Source organism: Anoplolepis gracilipes, chromosome 9 (assembly GCF_047496725.1).
Source record: "Anoplolepis gracilipes chromosome 9, ASM4749672v1, whole genome shotgun sequence".
In the NCBI taxonomy this organism is placed as follows: Eukaryota; Metazoa; Arthropoda; class Insecta; order Hymenoptera; family Formicidae; genus Anoplolepis; species Anoplolepis gracilipes.
Genome location: NC_132978.1, coordinates 5,808,554 through 5,827,821, shown reverse-complemented (window position 1 = coordinate 5,827,821; position 19,268 = coordinate 5,808,554). Strand labels below are relative to the sequence as shown.

The following is a 19,268-nucleotide window of genomic DNA, read 5'->3' as shown; positions in this document are numbered from 1 at the left end:
TTTTCCTTTTTTATTAAAAATAGTAGTATTTTCTTGCTTGATCATATGCGCATGTGCGTGTATGTATTTAAAATAATGATTTACCTTTATTAATGTCTCTAGTTTTGCTGATTTGCCTTTTCCTCGTACTATGGACGTCGTGGATCTCCCTCAGGGATGTCGGTGGTAGAGGTTGAGGCAGGATGCAGCTTGATTTCAACCAAAGGTTCGGGCCAGCCAATAAATTCGAAGGTTCTTCGCGAGATGGGAGCTTCAACTGAGTCAGATGCAGGAAGCTGATCGAAAAGTTCTACGACAATTCTTTGATTGTCCGGTACGTTAATTGGATTGTCTTTTTCTACTTGGCTGAGACCGTTATCACTGTTCGAAATATGTCTCTGTCGGCGTAAAGCGGCACGTAGTTGTCTATGTCGTTTACCGGCGCGACGAGAACCAGGCATTTACTATAAATTATAACCAAAATTTTATTCTAATTTAAAAAGTTATTCATTTCAGGTTGACAATCTGGATCAAGCGACATTCAAGCAGCTCATCGACTAAGTCTCAGCTCTGCTCGAACTAACACGAGGGGCACGTCACTCTGCTCTATCCCAGGCACGGGACTCGCTAACGCTCAAGATCCAGACGTACGTTAAAGATTTAATCGATATTAAATTAATTATAGTAAATACTGGTTGGAGGTGAAAGAACACTGTATTAAAATAATTAACTTGTGAATATTCTGAAATAAGCGACTATGTATTTTAAAAGCTTGAAGATTTTACAGAGGTTGCAAGTAATGATTACAAATGTTGTTCACAGTTCAAATGAAAAAGGTACAACCGCACTGTACCAGAAATTGGAGATTAGTTAACAATAAAGTAGTAATTCTAAATTATAATGTAGAGTGAGTCGAAGCTCTAAATTATAATATAAGACGAGTCGCGAAGACGAGAAAGTAAAGTATTATTAAAGATCTACCTTGACGACACAAAGTAGCTGACGAAAATTGAGTTAAAATTGATTTTAGGACGCAGTGAGTGTATAAAGACACAGAGACTTTTCACGACTTCGGACTAACGTTTCGGAGAGATGTTGAAGTGACTTATTAAGATGAAGTTAGGAAAACGACTTTTAAGTTTGAATGATGAGGAACGACTGTTCACTTTGGATGATGGGGAGCGACTGCTTAGTATGAGGGGTTGTTGGCGACTGTTTTAGATGACTGGTGGTGAACGACTTATTAGTTTGAATGATGGGGATCGACTGCTTCCGTCCGCAAGCTCGACTGACGTTGTGCGCTCCGTCTCCACTTTCGGGTCACCTCCCTCTAGGCGTCCGGTGGATCCAAGACTTCCCGGGTTGGCTTAATTGTCTGGTGGAGATGGATTCTTGCTCTTGGTGAGGGAACTCTCCGCCTTCGAAGACGTCAGAAGCGGTGAGCTCTTCTTAATCTTAAGTTGATATTCAGCGGCGAATATCAAAAGGCACGTTGTTATAATATTTAGTTTCGTCGAGTCGCTGCGTCGAGAGATAGGCATAATATTCGATTTCACTGGTCTCTGCATCGACATAATATTTAGTCAAGCTGAGTCTCTGCGTCGATAGATAAGAATAATATTCGGTTTCATCGGATCTCTGCGTCAAGAGATAAGAATAATATTCGATTACACTAAGTCTTTCTCGCCGTCGCTTATTGCGTCATCATGCGAATGAAAGGCTCTTTGTATTATAATAATTTCGCACTCTTATATTATAATTTTTTTTACAGCAAGAGAGACTTATTAATTTAACTATAGCAAGAGTTATTATTCGTTCTCAAAGTTATTATGTTTCATCATTAATATTTCTTTTCTTTTCATTTATTAATTTATGCTTTTATATTTAAATTTCCTTTAATTTTCTCTCTTGTTGTATCACATATTTCATCTTAACATATCCGCTTTTATAATAGTATCTATATGGAAGATGCAGTTTAATACTGTTATTTCAATTTATAATTCCTTTCTATCGTGATTTCTTATGGTTTCACTTTAGTATAGGAGACTAACTCTCCTTTACATATATATATATATATATGAATATATATATATATATAGACATATATGTATAATACGTGTCATGCGTTATTGTTTTTAGAATATTATTTTTTCATCAATTACACTAAAAGAAAGTCTTCCATTTAGATTTACATGTTGGTATACAAAATCAGCTTATTAATATTATTAAATATATTAATTTATTTGGCGTATATATATGGTTCTCAATGCCAGTATGCATATGCCTTCCAAAATGTACTTTACTGAATAATATTTCTTTTTCTTTTTATTTTTTTCTTTTCATTATACTTATGAAAATGTAGGATTTATAAAGCGATTGTTAATATGATTTAATTCTAATATAATTAATTTGCAAATGTTTCTGTTACAATCGTGTAATTGAATTTCGATGATTCTGATATTACAGTAGTATTTTATTTTCATATATTTTAGTAAAGAGAATTTTAACTTTTATTTGGAAAATTAATATATAGTAGTTTAATGATTACAAATATTTTTCTCATTTTTTCTGATAAGGTCAGTATTATTTTGTTATTACTTCTATGTAAGCAATGTCCAATTTAATAGCTATATAATACTATGCTTGATTAAATATTTTATTAAGTTCAAGTTGAGATATATATGTATATCTTATACTTTGTGTTCATATCTCCAGCGGTACGTTAATATTTTGGAAAATTTAGTTTAAAATTTTTGGCGGGACGTCACAATATATTTATATATATATATATATAACCGTAAGAATTCTTGACTTTTAATTTTTAATTAATACTTGATATAATATAATTGAGTAGCTATGATTGTATAATTAATTTTTATATTCATTAAGGACAATATTACTTAATTATGATTTTGTATAAGCAAGCATTTGGTAATATGCCGAATTATGTATATAGCGTAGATTTTATAATTGAGCAGTATATTTGTTTTTGAAAAATTTTTTTTTATTTTTGGCGGGACGTCACAAGGGATGTCGGTGGTAGAGGTTGAGGCAGGATGCAGCTTGATTTCAACCAAAGGTCCGGGCCAGCCAATAAATTCGAAGGTTCTTCGCGAGATGGGAGCTTCAACTGAGTCAGATGCAGGAAACTGGTCGAAAAGTTCTACGACAATTCTTTGATTGTCCGGTACGTTAATTGGATTGTCTTTTTCTACTTGGCTGAGACCGTTATCACTGTTCGAAATATGTCTCTGTCGGCGTAAAGCGGCACGTAGTTGTCTATGTCGTTTACCGGCGCGACGAGAACCAGGCATTTACTATAAATTATAGTCAAAATTTTATTTTAATTTAAAAAGTTATTCATTTCAGTTTGACAATCTGGATCAAGCGACATTCAAGCAGCTCATCGACTAAGTCTCAGCTCTGCTCGAACTAACACGAGGGGCACGTCACTCTGTTCTATCCCAGGCACGGGTCTCGCTAACGCTCAAGATCCAGATGTACGTTAAATATTTAATCGATATTAAATTAATTATAGTAAATACTGGTTGGAGGTGAAGGAACACTGTATTAAAATAATTAACTTGTGAATATTCTGAAATAAGCGACTATGTATTTTAAAAGCTTGAAGATTTTACAGAGGTTGCAAGTAATGATTACAAATGTTGTTCACAGTTCAAATGAAAAAGGTACAACCGCACTGTACCAGAAATTGGAGATTAATTAACAATAAAGTAGTAATTCTAAATTATAATGTAGAGTGAGTCGAAGCTCTAAATTATAATATAAGACGAGTCGCGAAGACGAGAAAGTAAAGTATTATTAAAGATCTACCTTGACGACACAAAGTAGCTGACGAAAATTAAGTTAAAATTGATTTTAGGACGCAGTGAATGTATAAAGACACATAAACTTTTCACGACTTCGGACTAACGTTTCGGAGAGATGTTGAAGTGACTTATTAAGATGAAGTTAGGAAGGCGACTTTTAAGTTTGAATGATGAGGAACGACTGTTCACTTTGGATGATGGGGAGCGACTGTTTAGTATGAGGGGTTGTTGGCGACTTGTTGGTTTGGATGATGGGGAGCGACTGTTGTGACGTCCCGCCAAAAATTTCAAACTAAATTTTCCAAAATATAAACGTACCGCTGGAGATATGAACACAAAGTATGAGATATACATATATATCTCAACTTGAACTTAATAAAATATTTAATCAAGCATAGTATTATATAGCTATTAAATTGGACATTGCTTACATAGAAGTAATAACAAAATAATACTGACCTTATCAGAAAAAATAAGAAAAATATTTGTAATCATTAAACTACTATATATTAATTTTCCAAATAAAAGTTAAAATTCTCTTTACTAAAATATATGGAAATAAAATACTACTGTAATATCAGAATCATTGAAATTCAATTACACGATTGTAACAGAAACATTTGCAAATTAATTATATTAGAATTAAATTATATTAACAATCGCTTTATAAATCCTACATTTTCATAAGTATAATGAAAAGAAAAAAATAAAGAAAAAGAAATATTATTCAGTAAAGCACATTTTGGGAGGCATATGCATACTGACATTGAGAACCATATATATACGCCAAATAAATTAATATATTTAATAATAATTAATAAGCTGATTTTGTATACCAACATGTAAATCTAAATGGAAGACTTTCTCTTAGTGTAATTGATGAAAAAGTAATATTCTAAAAAAAAATAACGCATGACACGTATTATACATATATGTCTATATATATATTCATATATATATATATATATATGTAAAGGAGAGTTAGTCTCCTATGCTAAAGTGAAACCATAAGGAATCACGATAGAAAGGAATTATAAATTGAAATAACAATATTGAACTGCATCTTCCATATAGATACTATTATAAAAGCGGATATGTTAAGATGAAATATGTGATACAACAAGAGAGAAAATTAAAGGAAATTTAAATACAAAAGCATAAATTAATAAGTGAAAAGAAAAGAAATATTAATGATGAGACATAATAACTTTGAGAACGAATAATAACTCTTGCTATAGCTAAATTAATAAGTCTCTCTTGCTGTAAAAAGAATTATAATATAAGAGTGCGAAATTATTATAATACAAAGAGCCTTTCATTCGCATGATGACGCAATAAGCGACGGCGAGAAAGACTGAATGAAATTGAATATTATTCTTATCTCTTGACGCAGAGACCCGATAAAATCAAATATTATACTTATCTCTTGACGAAGAAAGATTGAATGAAACCGAATACTATTCTTATCTATTGACACAGAGACTCAGCGAGACTAAATACTATCTATCAACGCAGAGATTAGTTAAATCGAATATTACTTTTATCTATTGACGAAGAGACTAGTGAAACCGAATATTATTCATATCTCTCGACACAGAGACTCGACGAAACTAAATATGATAACAACGTGCCTCTTGATATTCCCGTTGAATATCAAACTGAGATTAAGAAGAGCTCACAGCTTCTGACGTCTTCTGAAGGCGGAGAGTTCCCTCACCAAGACCAAGAATCCATCTCCACCGGATGACATAGCCAACCCGGGAAGTCTTGGATCCACCGGACGCCTAGAGGGAGAGACCTGAAAGTGGGGACGGAGCGCAGAACGTCAGTCGAGCTTGCGGACAGAGTCAGTCGTTCACCACCGGTCATCTAAAACAGTCATCTTCTTACCTTCAACCTAAAAGTCGCTAACCACTCATCATTTTAATAAGTCGTTCATCATAAGTTAAACAGTGAAGAAGTCATCCTAAGTGATAGAATCTCTGAGTCTTTGTTCGCTGCGTCCTAAAATATAATTCAACTTAGTTTTTCTGACTACTACTTTGTGTCGTCAAGGTAGAGTCTTTTAATATTTTAAGATTCATCTACTCCGCGACTCGTTTTAAATTAACTTAGATTTAATATTATATTACCATTGATATCTTTAATCTCGGTACAGTGCGGATGTACCTCTCGTTTTAATTAATAACATTATCATAGCAACTTATATACTTGCAGCTTTGTAAAATTATTTTGACATTTGAAATATACTAGCTTATTCTTGCATTACTTCAAGTGAATTGTTAGATCCAGTGTTCCTACATTCCAGAGCCAACATTTGCTATAAATAATTAGATGTTATACAAATTAATTACTACAATATTAACTAAATATTAAAGTCATTAAAATTTTATTACTTACTCTATCTGGATAAAGCGATAGCGAGTCCCGAGCCTGGGAAAGAGCAAAGTGACGTGCCCCTCGTTACAGTTCAGGCAGAGCTGAGACTTAGTCGATGAGCTGTCTGGGCGTCGTTTAATCCAGATTGTTAACAAAAGTTAGTTTAGCAAAATAAAAAAATAATTTACGATAATTTATAGTAGATGCCTGGTACTCGCCGCGCCGGTAAAAAGTACAAACAGTTACGCGCCGCTTTACGCCAACAACGGCAACTTCAAAACCAAATTAATGCTTTTAATCAAACAACTGGAAATAGTGAAGAACTTATTATAGACATACCAAATAATCAAAGAATCGTTGTTGAACTCTTCGAGTGGCCGCAGGCCTTAGAGCCAGTTGACATCCCCAGCACCCGAAGAACCTTCGAGTTCATTGGATGGCCCGGACCACTGGCGCAGATTGAACTATTTCCTCCTGAGATCTCTGTCGCAGACATCCTCGAATCTGATCCACGAAGAACAGCACGTGAGAAAACACAGGAAAACTCACAACAATAAAATACTTTAAAGTAAGTCACACACACATATAAATATATATATATATACACATATTTTTTCTTTTCTTTTATCTCTTAATATTATTTTAATTCAACATTATTTTAATTACACTTTAGTAACCATGTTACTACTTTATCTTATAATCATTAAAATTATAATAAAATTTTTAGAAAATTTTATTTGCAATTGCTTTCACTATATTAAAGCATTTTCTCTATCATTTAATAATATTATTTCAAATATAAAATACGTAAAAATTTCATTATACACATATATATATATATATATAATATAATAAATAAAACATAGTAATAGTTAATACAACTGTAAGTACACATATATATATATTATTGTTCATACAATAAACTGTTCCTCCCTTAGCTCCTAGATATAACTCACGTATAAAGTAGCAACGTATACATATATATATATATATATATATATATATATATATATATATCTATACTTCACTAAATAATTAACTACAACAATAAATCTTCATAATAAGCTTTTAGACAAATAAAGTATTAATAAGAATCTTTCCAATCATGTATAAGTATTTATGAAAACGATGAATTTTAACCTTATTTATAGATTAACATTAAATTACTAATTATTAATTTTTCTAATTATGACAAGGGAACAAATAAATAAATAGAAACATATATATATATATATAAGAAAGATCTGCGATACTTATCTTAATAAACAATGTCATAAGGAGCATCCTTCTTATAACTACCACTTTCCTTCTCCATCAGAGACGGTGACCTTTTAAATAAATAATAGCACCGGCCTCTAATTAACCATATTCCAGTGTAAATTCATTTATTTGTACACCATCTTCCCTGAAAAAAAAAAAACACAAAAATTAAAACATACCTTATTCAACACATTATTATTATTTAGCATATTATTATCATTTTATTATTAAATAAGAAAATCCATTCAAAGTATTCATGAGTCACAAAATCCCCTACATAATTAAAATAATCAATTCTTTCTCATACTCATTACTATACGAGTATAACTTGTTCAAAATTATATATTAATTCATATCAAGCAATTAACAAATCATATTGAGAAAGTTTTCATCCCCTTCTTCTCAATCTATAATAAAACCGAGTCAATTGGTTTATAAATAAACAATCAAGTGACATGTTAAGATAATAATTTTAACATACATTTGCACATTAGGGTAATTGTTAAAACCCTCCATACACATATACTTATAAACAATCCATTTGTTAACTAACAATAATTTACAAACGATATCATATTTTTCTCATCAAAATTTTAATCAAATTATTATAATTAGACTCCTTTATAATTACAAAATATTATTTTTCTTACATAATTTAATTTACAAATTACTTGTAAAATCAAATAACAACGAATCTATTGGAGATACAAAGTTAAAAATTGTCTCATTTATCCTATCCTACTTGTAAATTAATAATTTCTAACAAATTTTCCTCCTCATGATTAATTAACAATAACGTTATGTAATAACAATAAAAACCATAAAATTTTATTACAAAATAAATAAATAATTAACGAAATTTCCAATTTGCTTGAAACTTTGAGAATACACTTTTTAGCCAATTTTACACATTTTGACCGCCATTTTAAAATTTTTTATTTCCGGACCTAATGATCCCAAATACCCTTAAAACTTCTTATTACCTCTAAACTAAGATTTATGCAAAACTTGAACTAAATTAAGACGACTTTAGGATTTTGCTATTCAATAAATCACAATTTTGCACCTGTAAAGGTACTACTTTAACTGGTTTATTTTATGCAGTATTCCCTGTATATCTTATAACCAAAATTTAGTAAACTCATCCTTAATTGGTTATAAAAATATTTCCATTTGTTTATAAAACGTCAGCCATCTTGTTCTTACTGGTTCATCCTGGGAAGATCGGACCAATTCCATTATAAAGGACTTGAAATGATGATAATCTGTCCTTAATCTCGCCTCTCCAAATCAGTCCCTATAATAATTAATTAAATGAATTAATTATAAGAGTTATATAATTTCTTAAATAATAAGCTAGGATAATTCTTAACAGTCATTACTAAATAATAAAGACAAAATCCTACTTTAAAGCCACCCTATATACATATTGTGACGTCCCGCCAAAAATAAAAAAAAAATTTTTCAAAAACAAATATACTGCTCAATTATAAAATCTACGCTATATACATAATTCGGCATATTAACAAATGCTTGCTTATACAAAATCATAATTAAGTAATATTGTCCTTAATGAATATAAAAATTAATTATACAATCATAGCTACTCAATTATATTATATCAAGTATTAATTAAAAATTAAAAGTCAAGAATTCTTACGGTTATATATATATATATATATATATATATATATTCAAAAAAAAAAATAATACTAATAAATATAAATTTAAAACAAATTAACTTCTTATAAAAATTAAAACAAAATAATACTGACCCTTGTCAGTAAAGAAATAAAAAAGAAAAAGAAATATCATACAGTAAAGTACATTTCAAAAAGCATATGCGCACTAGCGTTAAGAGATACATATATATATAAGCAAACCTATATAAGCTAATTTATTTAATAATATTAATAAGCTAATTTCATATATATATATATATCAACATGTAAATCTACATGGAAGACTTTCTCCTAATGTAATTAATGAAAAAGTAATATTCTAAAAAGATAACACATGACAAGTATTATACATACATATATATATATATATATATATGTAAAAGAGAGCTATTCTCCTATGCTAAAGTAAAAATCATAAAGAATCAATATAGAAAAAATTATAAATTAAAATAACAGTATTAGACTGCATCTTCCATATAGATACTATTATAAAAGCAGATATGTTAAAATGAAATATGTGATACAACAAGAGAGAAAATTAAAAGAAATTTAAATATAAAAGCATAAATTAACAAGTGAAAAGAAAATTAATGATGAGACATAATAATTTCGAAAAGAAATACTAACTCTTGCTATGCTTGAGTCAATAAGTCTCTCTTGCTGTAAAAAGAATTATAATATAAGAGTGCGAAATTATTTTATAATACAAAGAGCCTTTCATTCGCATGATGACGCAATAAGCGACGGCGAGAAAGACTGAGTGAAATCAAATATTATTCTTATCTCTTGACGCAGAGACCCGATGAAATCGAATATTATACTTATCTCTTGACGAAGAAAGATTGAATGAAACCGAATACTATTCTTATCTATTGACACAGAGACTCAGCGAGACTAAATACTATCTATCAACGCAGAGATTAGTGAAATCGAATATTACTCTTATCTATTGACGAAGAGACTAGTGAAACCGAATATTATTCATATCTCTCGACACAGAGACTCGACGAAACTAAATATGATAACAACGTGCCTCTTGATATTCCCGTTGAATATCAAAACTGAGATTAAGAAGAGCTCACCGCTTCTGACGTCGTCGAAGGCGGAGAGTTCCCTCACCAAGACCAAGAATCCATCTCCACCGGATGACATAGCCAACCCGGGAAGTCTTGGATCCACCGGACGCCTAGAGGGAGAGACCCGAAAGTGGGGACGGAGCGCAGAACGTCAGTCGAGCTTGCGGACAGAGACAGTCGTTCATCACCGGTCATCTAAAACAGTCGTCTTCTTACCTTCAACCTAAAAGTCGCTAACCACTCATCATTTGAATAAGTCGTTCATCATAAGTTAAACAGTAGACGTGAAGAAGTCATCCTGTGATAGAATCTCTGAGTCTTTGTTCGCTGCGTCCTAAAATATAATTCAACTTAGTTTTTCTGACTACTACTTTGTGTCGTCAAGGTAGAGTCTTTTAATATTTTAAGATTCATCTACTCCGCGACTCGTTTTAAATTAACTTAGATTTAATACTAAATTACCATTGATATCTTTAATCTCGGTACAGTGCGGATGTACCTCTCGTTTTAATTAATAACATTATCATAGCAACTTATATACTTGCAGCTTTGTAAAATTATTTTGACATTTGAAATATACTAGCTTATTCTTGCATTACTTCAAGTGAATTGTTAGATCCAGTGTTCCTACATTCCAGAGCCAACATTTGCTATAAACAATTAGATATTATACAAATTAATTACTACAATATTAACTAAATATTAAAGTCATTAAAATTTTATTACTTACTCTATCTGGATAAAGCGATAGCGAGTCCCGAGCCTGGGAAAGAGCAAAGTGACGTGCCCCTCGTTACAGTTCAGGCAGAGCTGAGACTTAGTCGATGAGCTGTCTGGGCGTCGTTTAATCCAGATTGTTAACAAAAGTTAATTTAGCAAAATAAAAAAATAATTTACGATAATTTATAGTAGATGCCTGGTACTCGCCGCGCCGGTAAAAGGTACAAACAGTTACGCGCCGCTTTACGCCAACAACGGCAACTTCAAAACCAAATTAATGCTTTTAATCAAACAACTGGAAATAGTGAAGAACTTATTATAGACATACCAAATAATCAAAGGATCGTTGTTGAACTCTTCGAGTGGCCGCAGGCCTGTTACGTCCTGAGCGTTCGTGAGTGAGGTGCGGTTACGGTGGTTGGTGTACGCGGATCGCGGTGGCCGAGCGGTAAACCTGTCACGATCAGCGTAGCGGTGCACCGGAAACTAGAGGTCGGGACGTAATGGATAATAGGGAGGATGTGAAGTGAGTAGACAATGAGTACAGATTGTTTACGTATACTAATTTTTATGTATTTATCATTATTTTATATTAAACATATATGTACAGTTATATTATATTTTTCAAGACGATTAGACAACTACTTCACGGACGGTTATCGGGAGGCGAATTGATAGGTGCTTCAGCGGACGACAAGATGCATACTCGCCCGAAGAAAGCCTGGGAGGAAATGATCCTCGGTTGCGTAATCCCGAAGTCTATCAACGGCGGGGGCACGGGCCACGGACGGTATTCGATGGGTGGTAAGGGCCTATGTGAGGAAGCGGCGACCCCGCTACTGGATGCCGGTGGAGTGACGGCGTCGTGTAGCTGGTCAGGGATTGATGACTCCGATGTATGGGTTCCCGGTGGAGGGTAAGTGAAATACCCGACGGATGCTGGGCTCTGACTACCTGGTGGCGACGCAGCTGTTCGGACCGTCAGGTAGGAGCCGCCTTGGTATAGTGACCGGATGAGGCGCTTCAATTGGTGAGCACGCCCTGCTCGACGTGACCGACCCATAACGCAGCTAAGAAGGTAAGCGAAATCATAATCAACGCCATAATTGAATACGCGGAGAGGTATAGACTGGGGTTAGCAATAGTAACGCGAGTGATGAAAAGGGAAAAAGAAAAAGAAAAGAGAAAAGGAAAACATATGCGTTAAAGTAAATTGCTAAACGAGTTGACTTTACCTTATCTGACGGGTTGCGGGGACAGGGTGAGCCTTAATGAGTTTATTTTAATTTAATATTTACTCTATATTTTAGATCAAGAAGAGCGATCGGAGGAATTGTGAGAGACGCCCTGAGAGAGGCGCGGTTCGTGGACTGAGAGGAGGCAGATCGCCCTGACAGAGGCGCGCTGCACGCTAGGAGGCGGAATGCCCTGAAAGAGGCGCTCCTCGGAGAAGAGAGTCGTTCGCCCTGAGAGAGGCGTGCGACGTAGATAGGGGTAGTCCGGCTCTGAAGGAGGCGCACTACGAAGGATGAAGGCAGAGCCGCCCTGGAAGAGGCGCACTGCTAGAAGGGACGTAGAATCGCTCTGAAAGAGGCACACTACGTAGGAAGGATGTAGGTCGCCCTGGAGGAGGCGCCCTACGGTGTAGGTAAGAATGGTTATCGCTCTCTGTCTAATGACATTCCTTATGAAGACGTCCGAATAAAATATTAATCTCTTCGATTATAAGTTACAGATATCTGAGGCTCTGGGTAAGTCAAGGCGGACGTCGCGGACCTTGCCACTGGTGAGCGGATAAGGAAAAAGAAAAGAAAAAAAAAGAAAGAAAGAAAAAAAAATAAAAGGAGAAGCTATAAGGAATACAAGAATACGCCCTGGAAAAGGCGCGCGTCGCCGCAGGATGAAAAAGAGAGCCCGACGTAGGCTTGAAGGAAGGATGACCTCGCCAGATAAGTAGCTCTAATTTGCCCGATAATTTCAATATTAAAATTAGAATAGAAAGCTTATCTTTATATTTACAGGTATGGACTCGAGAGGTTAACGGAGAGAAGAATTGACACCGAAAAGATGACCGACGCCCGGAATGGACAGGGGCCGCGAACTGACACAAGTATGTATATTTCGAGTAATTACACGTAGACAATATGATTAATGATTACACGAATATATCTTAATAATTACGACTACGTACTCACTTCACTAAATTGTTATGTGTTACAGGAACCACTGGGGAACACACTGTCACGCGGGTGTACACGAAAATGTGGATCTACAATATTAGTATTACAACATTAGTTAATAGAACTTTCCTTTGACTATGATTTCGCGCGCAGACTGGTTCCGGACGCGTAAACGATATTATAGATAGGCGGCATTAATAATTGCTTGGAGAGGAAAAGATATAACACTTATATAGTTGATGGGAATAATTTACTGCGAGTGAAAATTAAGATAAAATGTCTTTAAGAGTGATAGATAGAAATTGATATGTATTGTGAGCGCCGTGGAAATCGAAAAAGAGAAAGGAAGTATAATAGTGACAGTGGATACAATTAATCAAGAATAAATTTATACAACGGTAAACGTAAGAAACTGAAGGCTAATTAATAGTCTTCGCGATATGCTAGTCTCGAAGTCTCTCTGAGTTAATGATTTCGTGTGAATAATACCGAGTAATGAACTAGAAAACACTGATTCGAAGATACAATATTAATTACACCGTGCGAAAATTTGCGAGAGCGTATGTATGATCGAATGTTATAAGGATAACCGATTATTAAGTCGTATGAATGACTGTCTGTACGTACAATGAATTTACTGGGTACTGTATGAATCGAGTATTGACTGCTGATCGAATACTGATTATGCGAAAACTGAATGGTCGAAACGAACCGTACAACAGATTTTACTGTCGGGCGAAAGCCGAATACTCAATATGATCCGAACTGTCTAATGATCTGAACTGTCTGGGCGAGAACTGAATACTCTGTATCTTGAGCACACGGTGCTCCCGTTTATATACCCGTGGTCGCTGAGGGCTCCCACCTTCTGAATTATAGCGCGCGCAACGTGGTCCGATCCTGGTCATGCTTGTTTGTCACGGGTATCACGCGCCGGGCAATAGTAAGCGGTCACGGTGTTTGTCTGAAATTTTCACGTGATCCGGCGGTTCCTGAATGTTCTAGAAGCTTCGGGACTAGCATTATAATATAATATCTATATCGTTATTTCTAGATATACCGCAATTATTATTAGCGTTACGATAACTTATCTGATTAATTACTTATCGCCGCATTGTATTATAGCGTTGTACTTAAATAATCGTAGAGATACGAGAGCATTTCGCTAATTAACTTATTAATTAACAATTATCTATGATGTCGCATAATGTTATTCGTGGATTACAAGGTGTAAATTAGTCTACAGACGTTAAGCTCGCTATTATATAACTATATGTATGTATGTATATCATTATAACTAGTAGTAAAAGGTTTATATATTTATATATATATATATAAGTAATAATGGTATAAATGCACATGTAATATGCCATGATATATTTACAATGAATGGATGAGGAGTGTGTAAGTGTGTACAAATGCATAAATTTATGACAAGTTTATATTGTGAGAGATTGAGTGTGTAATTTAAATAATGCGTATGGAATATGTATGAATTAGCTATAAGATCCGAAACTATTGTGTTATCATGTAAATGATACATTGATTATGCGTATGTTAATATATGAATATGCCTGTAATAAGTTTATAATAGGTTTATTGAGAATGCGTCGTTTGTGCGTACTAATGCGTCACTATGTCAATAAATTATTTATAGGGTGTGTGTATTTGCGTGTTACTGGGTGGATAATATGTCTATAATAGTCAGATACTGATTAAACATTGTGTAGATGATAAGTTTATAACGCGCGTATTTTTGTATCACCAGGTATATTAGGTGACAATTGTTATATAATTTTATGGTATGTTTATTAAGGAGCCTGTATCTATGTAATTATTTCTGGGTGTTCATTATGCATTTATACTTGGTTTATGTAGTGTATGATGTGTGTATGATATTATCGTATCACCGTATATATAGTTATGGTCATTTTGTTTATTATACATATGTATATTGTAATTATCATTCATCCTCAATAAAATGATAAAGAGGTTTTGAGAATATTATCACGTTCAAGTTATTTCAGACACCTTGTATAAGTAAGAGTTAATTAAGTAATTGTATATATTTGAGTGTGACTATTTAACTTTAGTTATCTTCCAGAGCTTTATTCGTTTTAAACTCTTTATGGGATATTTATATTGTTTTCACTATAATATGTATATACATATATTTATCTTGTGTAGTTCATTTTAATTATTATTGGTTTTACTTGATCACTCAAATATTGTCTGAGCCTCGAGGAGTTCTTGTCAGGTCATTATAATTTGCCTTTAAAACATCTGTGGATCATGATTTCTGCAGCGAGTCGCATATATATATATATATATGTATATGTGTATACACCAAGTTATCTCCATGGTTGATATATGAAATAATTATAAATGATAGCTGACCGGATTTTTATTGGCAAACCAAATTGGATTCATGGTAAGGAATTATTATGCAGATGATGGGTTTGATCGAATCTTTTATTATTGTTAAAATTTGAATTTACTGAAATCACTGCGCTACGGTGGAATATGAGTAAAATTGACAAGTTATTATATTTGGGTGACAGAATCGTTAGACATGTACGTTATTGTGGTATTAATTCGGCTTTGGGATATAAAACTGCATTTAATAGTGAAGGCATAATTATATATTGGAGGTGCGGATTAAAATAAATAAATTATTAAAGTTGAAAATATGAGGTGTTCCTGAAGTAAAATGGGTCTATAACAATGTGCGCTTAACTTTTTATGGCGGGGCTGTGGCCCTATAAGTTGCTACCTTTTTTGGTTCCTTATTAGTCAAGACGCCAGGAAATATTTAATTAAGGTCACAGGGCGGGTTTTTTATGTGATGTTTAAACCGTTAAAAATTGGGTGCTTTTCGATGTTGCGACAACTTTTGATATATTGAGAAAAGTGATTTAGACTGTGCATAGGAAGTTGCAATTGCACATACGAGTTACTTGGCTTGCTCAGTTTTAATAATTAATGAAAGTTCATATACAGGGTGTCCCGAAAGTACCGATCGGAGTTTATTATATGAAGCTTATGGAATTTAACCAAACGAATCGGTCGGTTGTTAAACACTATTTTATACTAAAGTTTGGATAATATGACAATGTTAGTTTATATACTGGGTGTCAATTTATTAAGGTGAACATGTATCGGGAGTTGTATTTCCGCTTATTCGCAATTACGATCTCTTTCCTTGCGTGATTTTAGCTTGTTATATAGATTTACTTTATATTTCTGTTATACCGGGTGGTGGTTAATTCTCGATGCGTGTGTCTATGGTGATGTGTACGTGTATGTTTAGTAAGAGTGATGACGATGAGGTGGAGTGAACATTGGTTTATATTATCGCTATTACTTAATTTATGTTATTCTATTGACACGTACTTAATATTATGTTTCCCTTTTATTTTTCAGGTACTGCAACTAGAGTGACAAAACTAAATGGGTAATTATAATAAAATTAAGATGTTCGACCGACTTGGTGGGTCCTTTCTCTTCCCTTTTTCAGATGCTGAGGAGGCGGACCAGAAGGTGATATACCGGGTGGCCGGAAAATAGGTAAGAATTTTCATTGGACAACTAATTAATTATTTTCCTTCATTTTTAGGTAGGTGATAGGGGAGAACCAGTGATGGGGATAAAACAAGAAAAGAGAAGAAAAAGAAGAGAAAGAGAGAAAAAAAAAGGATATTCTAGCCGGAAACATAATAAAAGGTATTTATCGGCTTAATCTATTTTTGATAACAACTATATATATATATATAAAAAGAAAAAAGAAAATAAAAGAATTTTATAGGTGCTTAACGCTTACTATGTCTACTTAACAGGTGACGTATGGAGTCAACGGACGGCGACTGGTGTCAAGCGGAGGCGCTGGACGTGACACTGGAAACTAAAAAGGGAGACGTCTTCGCCGAACGAGGAACAATTCCAATTGATAATCTTGATATTTTCGCATATATGAACTCGAAGTTTGTATATGTAGAAAAACACATACGACATCAAATGACATCTCTTTACCACAATGTCATTCAACAGAAGTGCGAGCTGGAAAAAGACGTCATAACAAACACCTTATCATTTGCCACTTTACAGCCTGATGAATTCGCCTATCGGTTAATGAAAGGACCAGGATACATGGCTGTCACTGCAGGAGAAGCCATTCATGTAATAAAATGTATTCCCGTTTACGCTATAATTCGGAGAACAAAAGAATGTTATGCCGAGCTTCCTGTAACAGTAAGGAACGCTTCACTATTTCTAACACCAAAATCAAGGATACTCACCAAATTCGGAACCCAGAAGGAATGTAGCTTTGAACTACCAACGCTCTACCGCATAGATGATACATGGATCCAGCTCACCCCTGATCCACAAGTCATACAATTACCTCCACAACGATTACGTCCGATGACCTCTTTGAGTTGGAAATACCTCACCCCAGGTCCATTAGCCATTAGTGGAATATATACGGAAAAGGATATAGAAAAGTTACGAGATCATATTATGTTTCCTGCAGAGAAACCAGCACTTCCAAATTTCATAGCCCGTGGGATGACAGGACAAGCTGTCGTACCAGGAGAAGTCTCTATATACAGTCTGCTAGACGAGAAATCACTCCAGAAAATAGCTTCGAACACTGTCTCGAGAATTTGGGGCGGATTTGTAACCTTCGGATCGGCAACGGCCGGAATTCTAGGAGTATTCCTAATTATACGACTCGTTAAATTAACTATTGATACAGCAATCCATGGATACGCCCTTCACACCGTGTACGGATGCAGTCTGCACCTGCTGGGCGCCGTATGGAGTTCCCTCACACATCTTTTACTTCATCTGGCACGAAGACCTGTAAATCAACGAGGAATAGAGCCAGAAGAAGACCAATCTCTCCAGGAACCAACGAGTCCTCCACCAATAACACCGACAGCACCCAAAAACGAGTCAACTATCGTAAATGCAACAGCGGTAAATACAACCACCCCTATTCCCATTGTTTACACTGACCTTCGAGAACGATTGAATGATATCGAACAAATCCCTTCGATAACATCGGGAATTCGTTCTTAAATAAGGGGGGGGATGTGACGTCCCGCCAAAAATTTCAAATTAAATTTTTCAAAAAAAATAAAAGTACCGCTAGAAATATGAACACAAAGTATGAGATATACATATATATCTCAACTTGAACTTAATAAAATATTTAATCAAGCATAGTATTATATAGCTATTAAATTGGACGTTGCTTGCATAGAAGTATTAACAAAATAATACTGACCTTATCAGTAAAGAAATAAAAAAATTGTAATCATTAGACTACTATATATTAGTTTTCCAAATAAAAGCTAAAATTCTCTTTACTAAAATATATGGAAATAAAATATTACTGTAATATCAGAATCGTTGAAATTCAATTACGCGATTGTAACAGAAACACTTGCAAACTAATTATATTAGAGTTAAATCATACTAACAATCGCTTTATAAATCCTACATTTTCATAAGTATAATGAAAAGAAAAAATAAAGAAAAAGAAATATTATTCAGTAAAGTACATTTTGGAAGGCATACGCACACTGGCATTGAGAACCATATACATACGCCAATCCATACAAATTAATATATTTAATAATATTAATAAGCTGATTTTATATATCAACATGTAAATCTAAATGGAAGACTTTCTCTTAGAGTAATTGATAAAAAAGTAATATTCTAAAAAGATAACGCACAAGTATTATACATATATGTCTATATATATATTTAAAGGAGAGCTAGTCTCCTATGCTAAAGTGAAACCATAAGAAATCACGATAGAAAGGAATTATAAATTAAAAATAACAGTATTAAAATTGCATTAATTAAATCTTCCATATAGATACTATAATAAAAGCGGATATGCCAAGATGAAATATGTGATACAACAAGAGAGAAAATTAAAGGAAATTTAAATATAAAAGCATAAATTAATAAGTGAAAAGAAAAGAAATATTAATGATGAGACATAATAACTTTGAGAACGAATAAGAACTCTTGCTATAGTTAAATTAGTAAGTCTCTCTTGCTGTAAAAGAATTATAATATAAGAGTGCGAAATTATTATAATACAAAGAGCCTTTCATTCGCATGATGACGCAATAGGCGACGGCGAGA

At 33.6% G+C, this 19,268-nt stretch overlaps 1 protein-coding gene and 1 long non-coding RNA gene across 2 annotated transcripts; both read left to right on the top strand.

Moving 5' to 3' along the window:
* The first annotated feature begins 10,208 nt into the window (after nucleotides 1-10,208).
* Nucleotides 10,209-12,306, top strand: LOC140669732 (uncharacterized). The gene is made up of 4 exons (XR_012047392.1): nucleotides 10,209-10,591; nucleotides 11,116-11,452; nucleotides 11,556-12,004; nucleotides 12,237-12,306. It is a non-coding gene; the product is annotated as an uncharacterized lncRNA (long non-coding RNA).
* Nucleotides 12,307-17,058: 4,752 nt separating this feature from the next.
* On the top strand, nucleotides 17,059-18,185 carry LOC140669736 (uncharacterized). Its single transcript, XM_072899801.1, has one exon. It carries the CDS (start codon nucleotides 17,076-17,078, stop codon nucleotides 18,183-18,185), a length of 1,110 nt encoding a protein of 369 aa, XP_072755902.1. The 5' UTR covers nucleotides 17,059-17,075.
* Nucleotides 18,186-19,268: the final 1,083 nt, after the last annotated feature.

Coding starts and splice junctions, on each gene's coding strand:
- LOC140669736 (XM_072899801.1), top strand. CDS start 17,076: ATGAACTCGAAGTTTGTATATGTAGAAAAACACATACGACATCAAATG.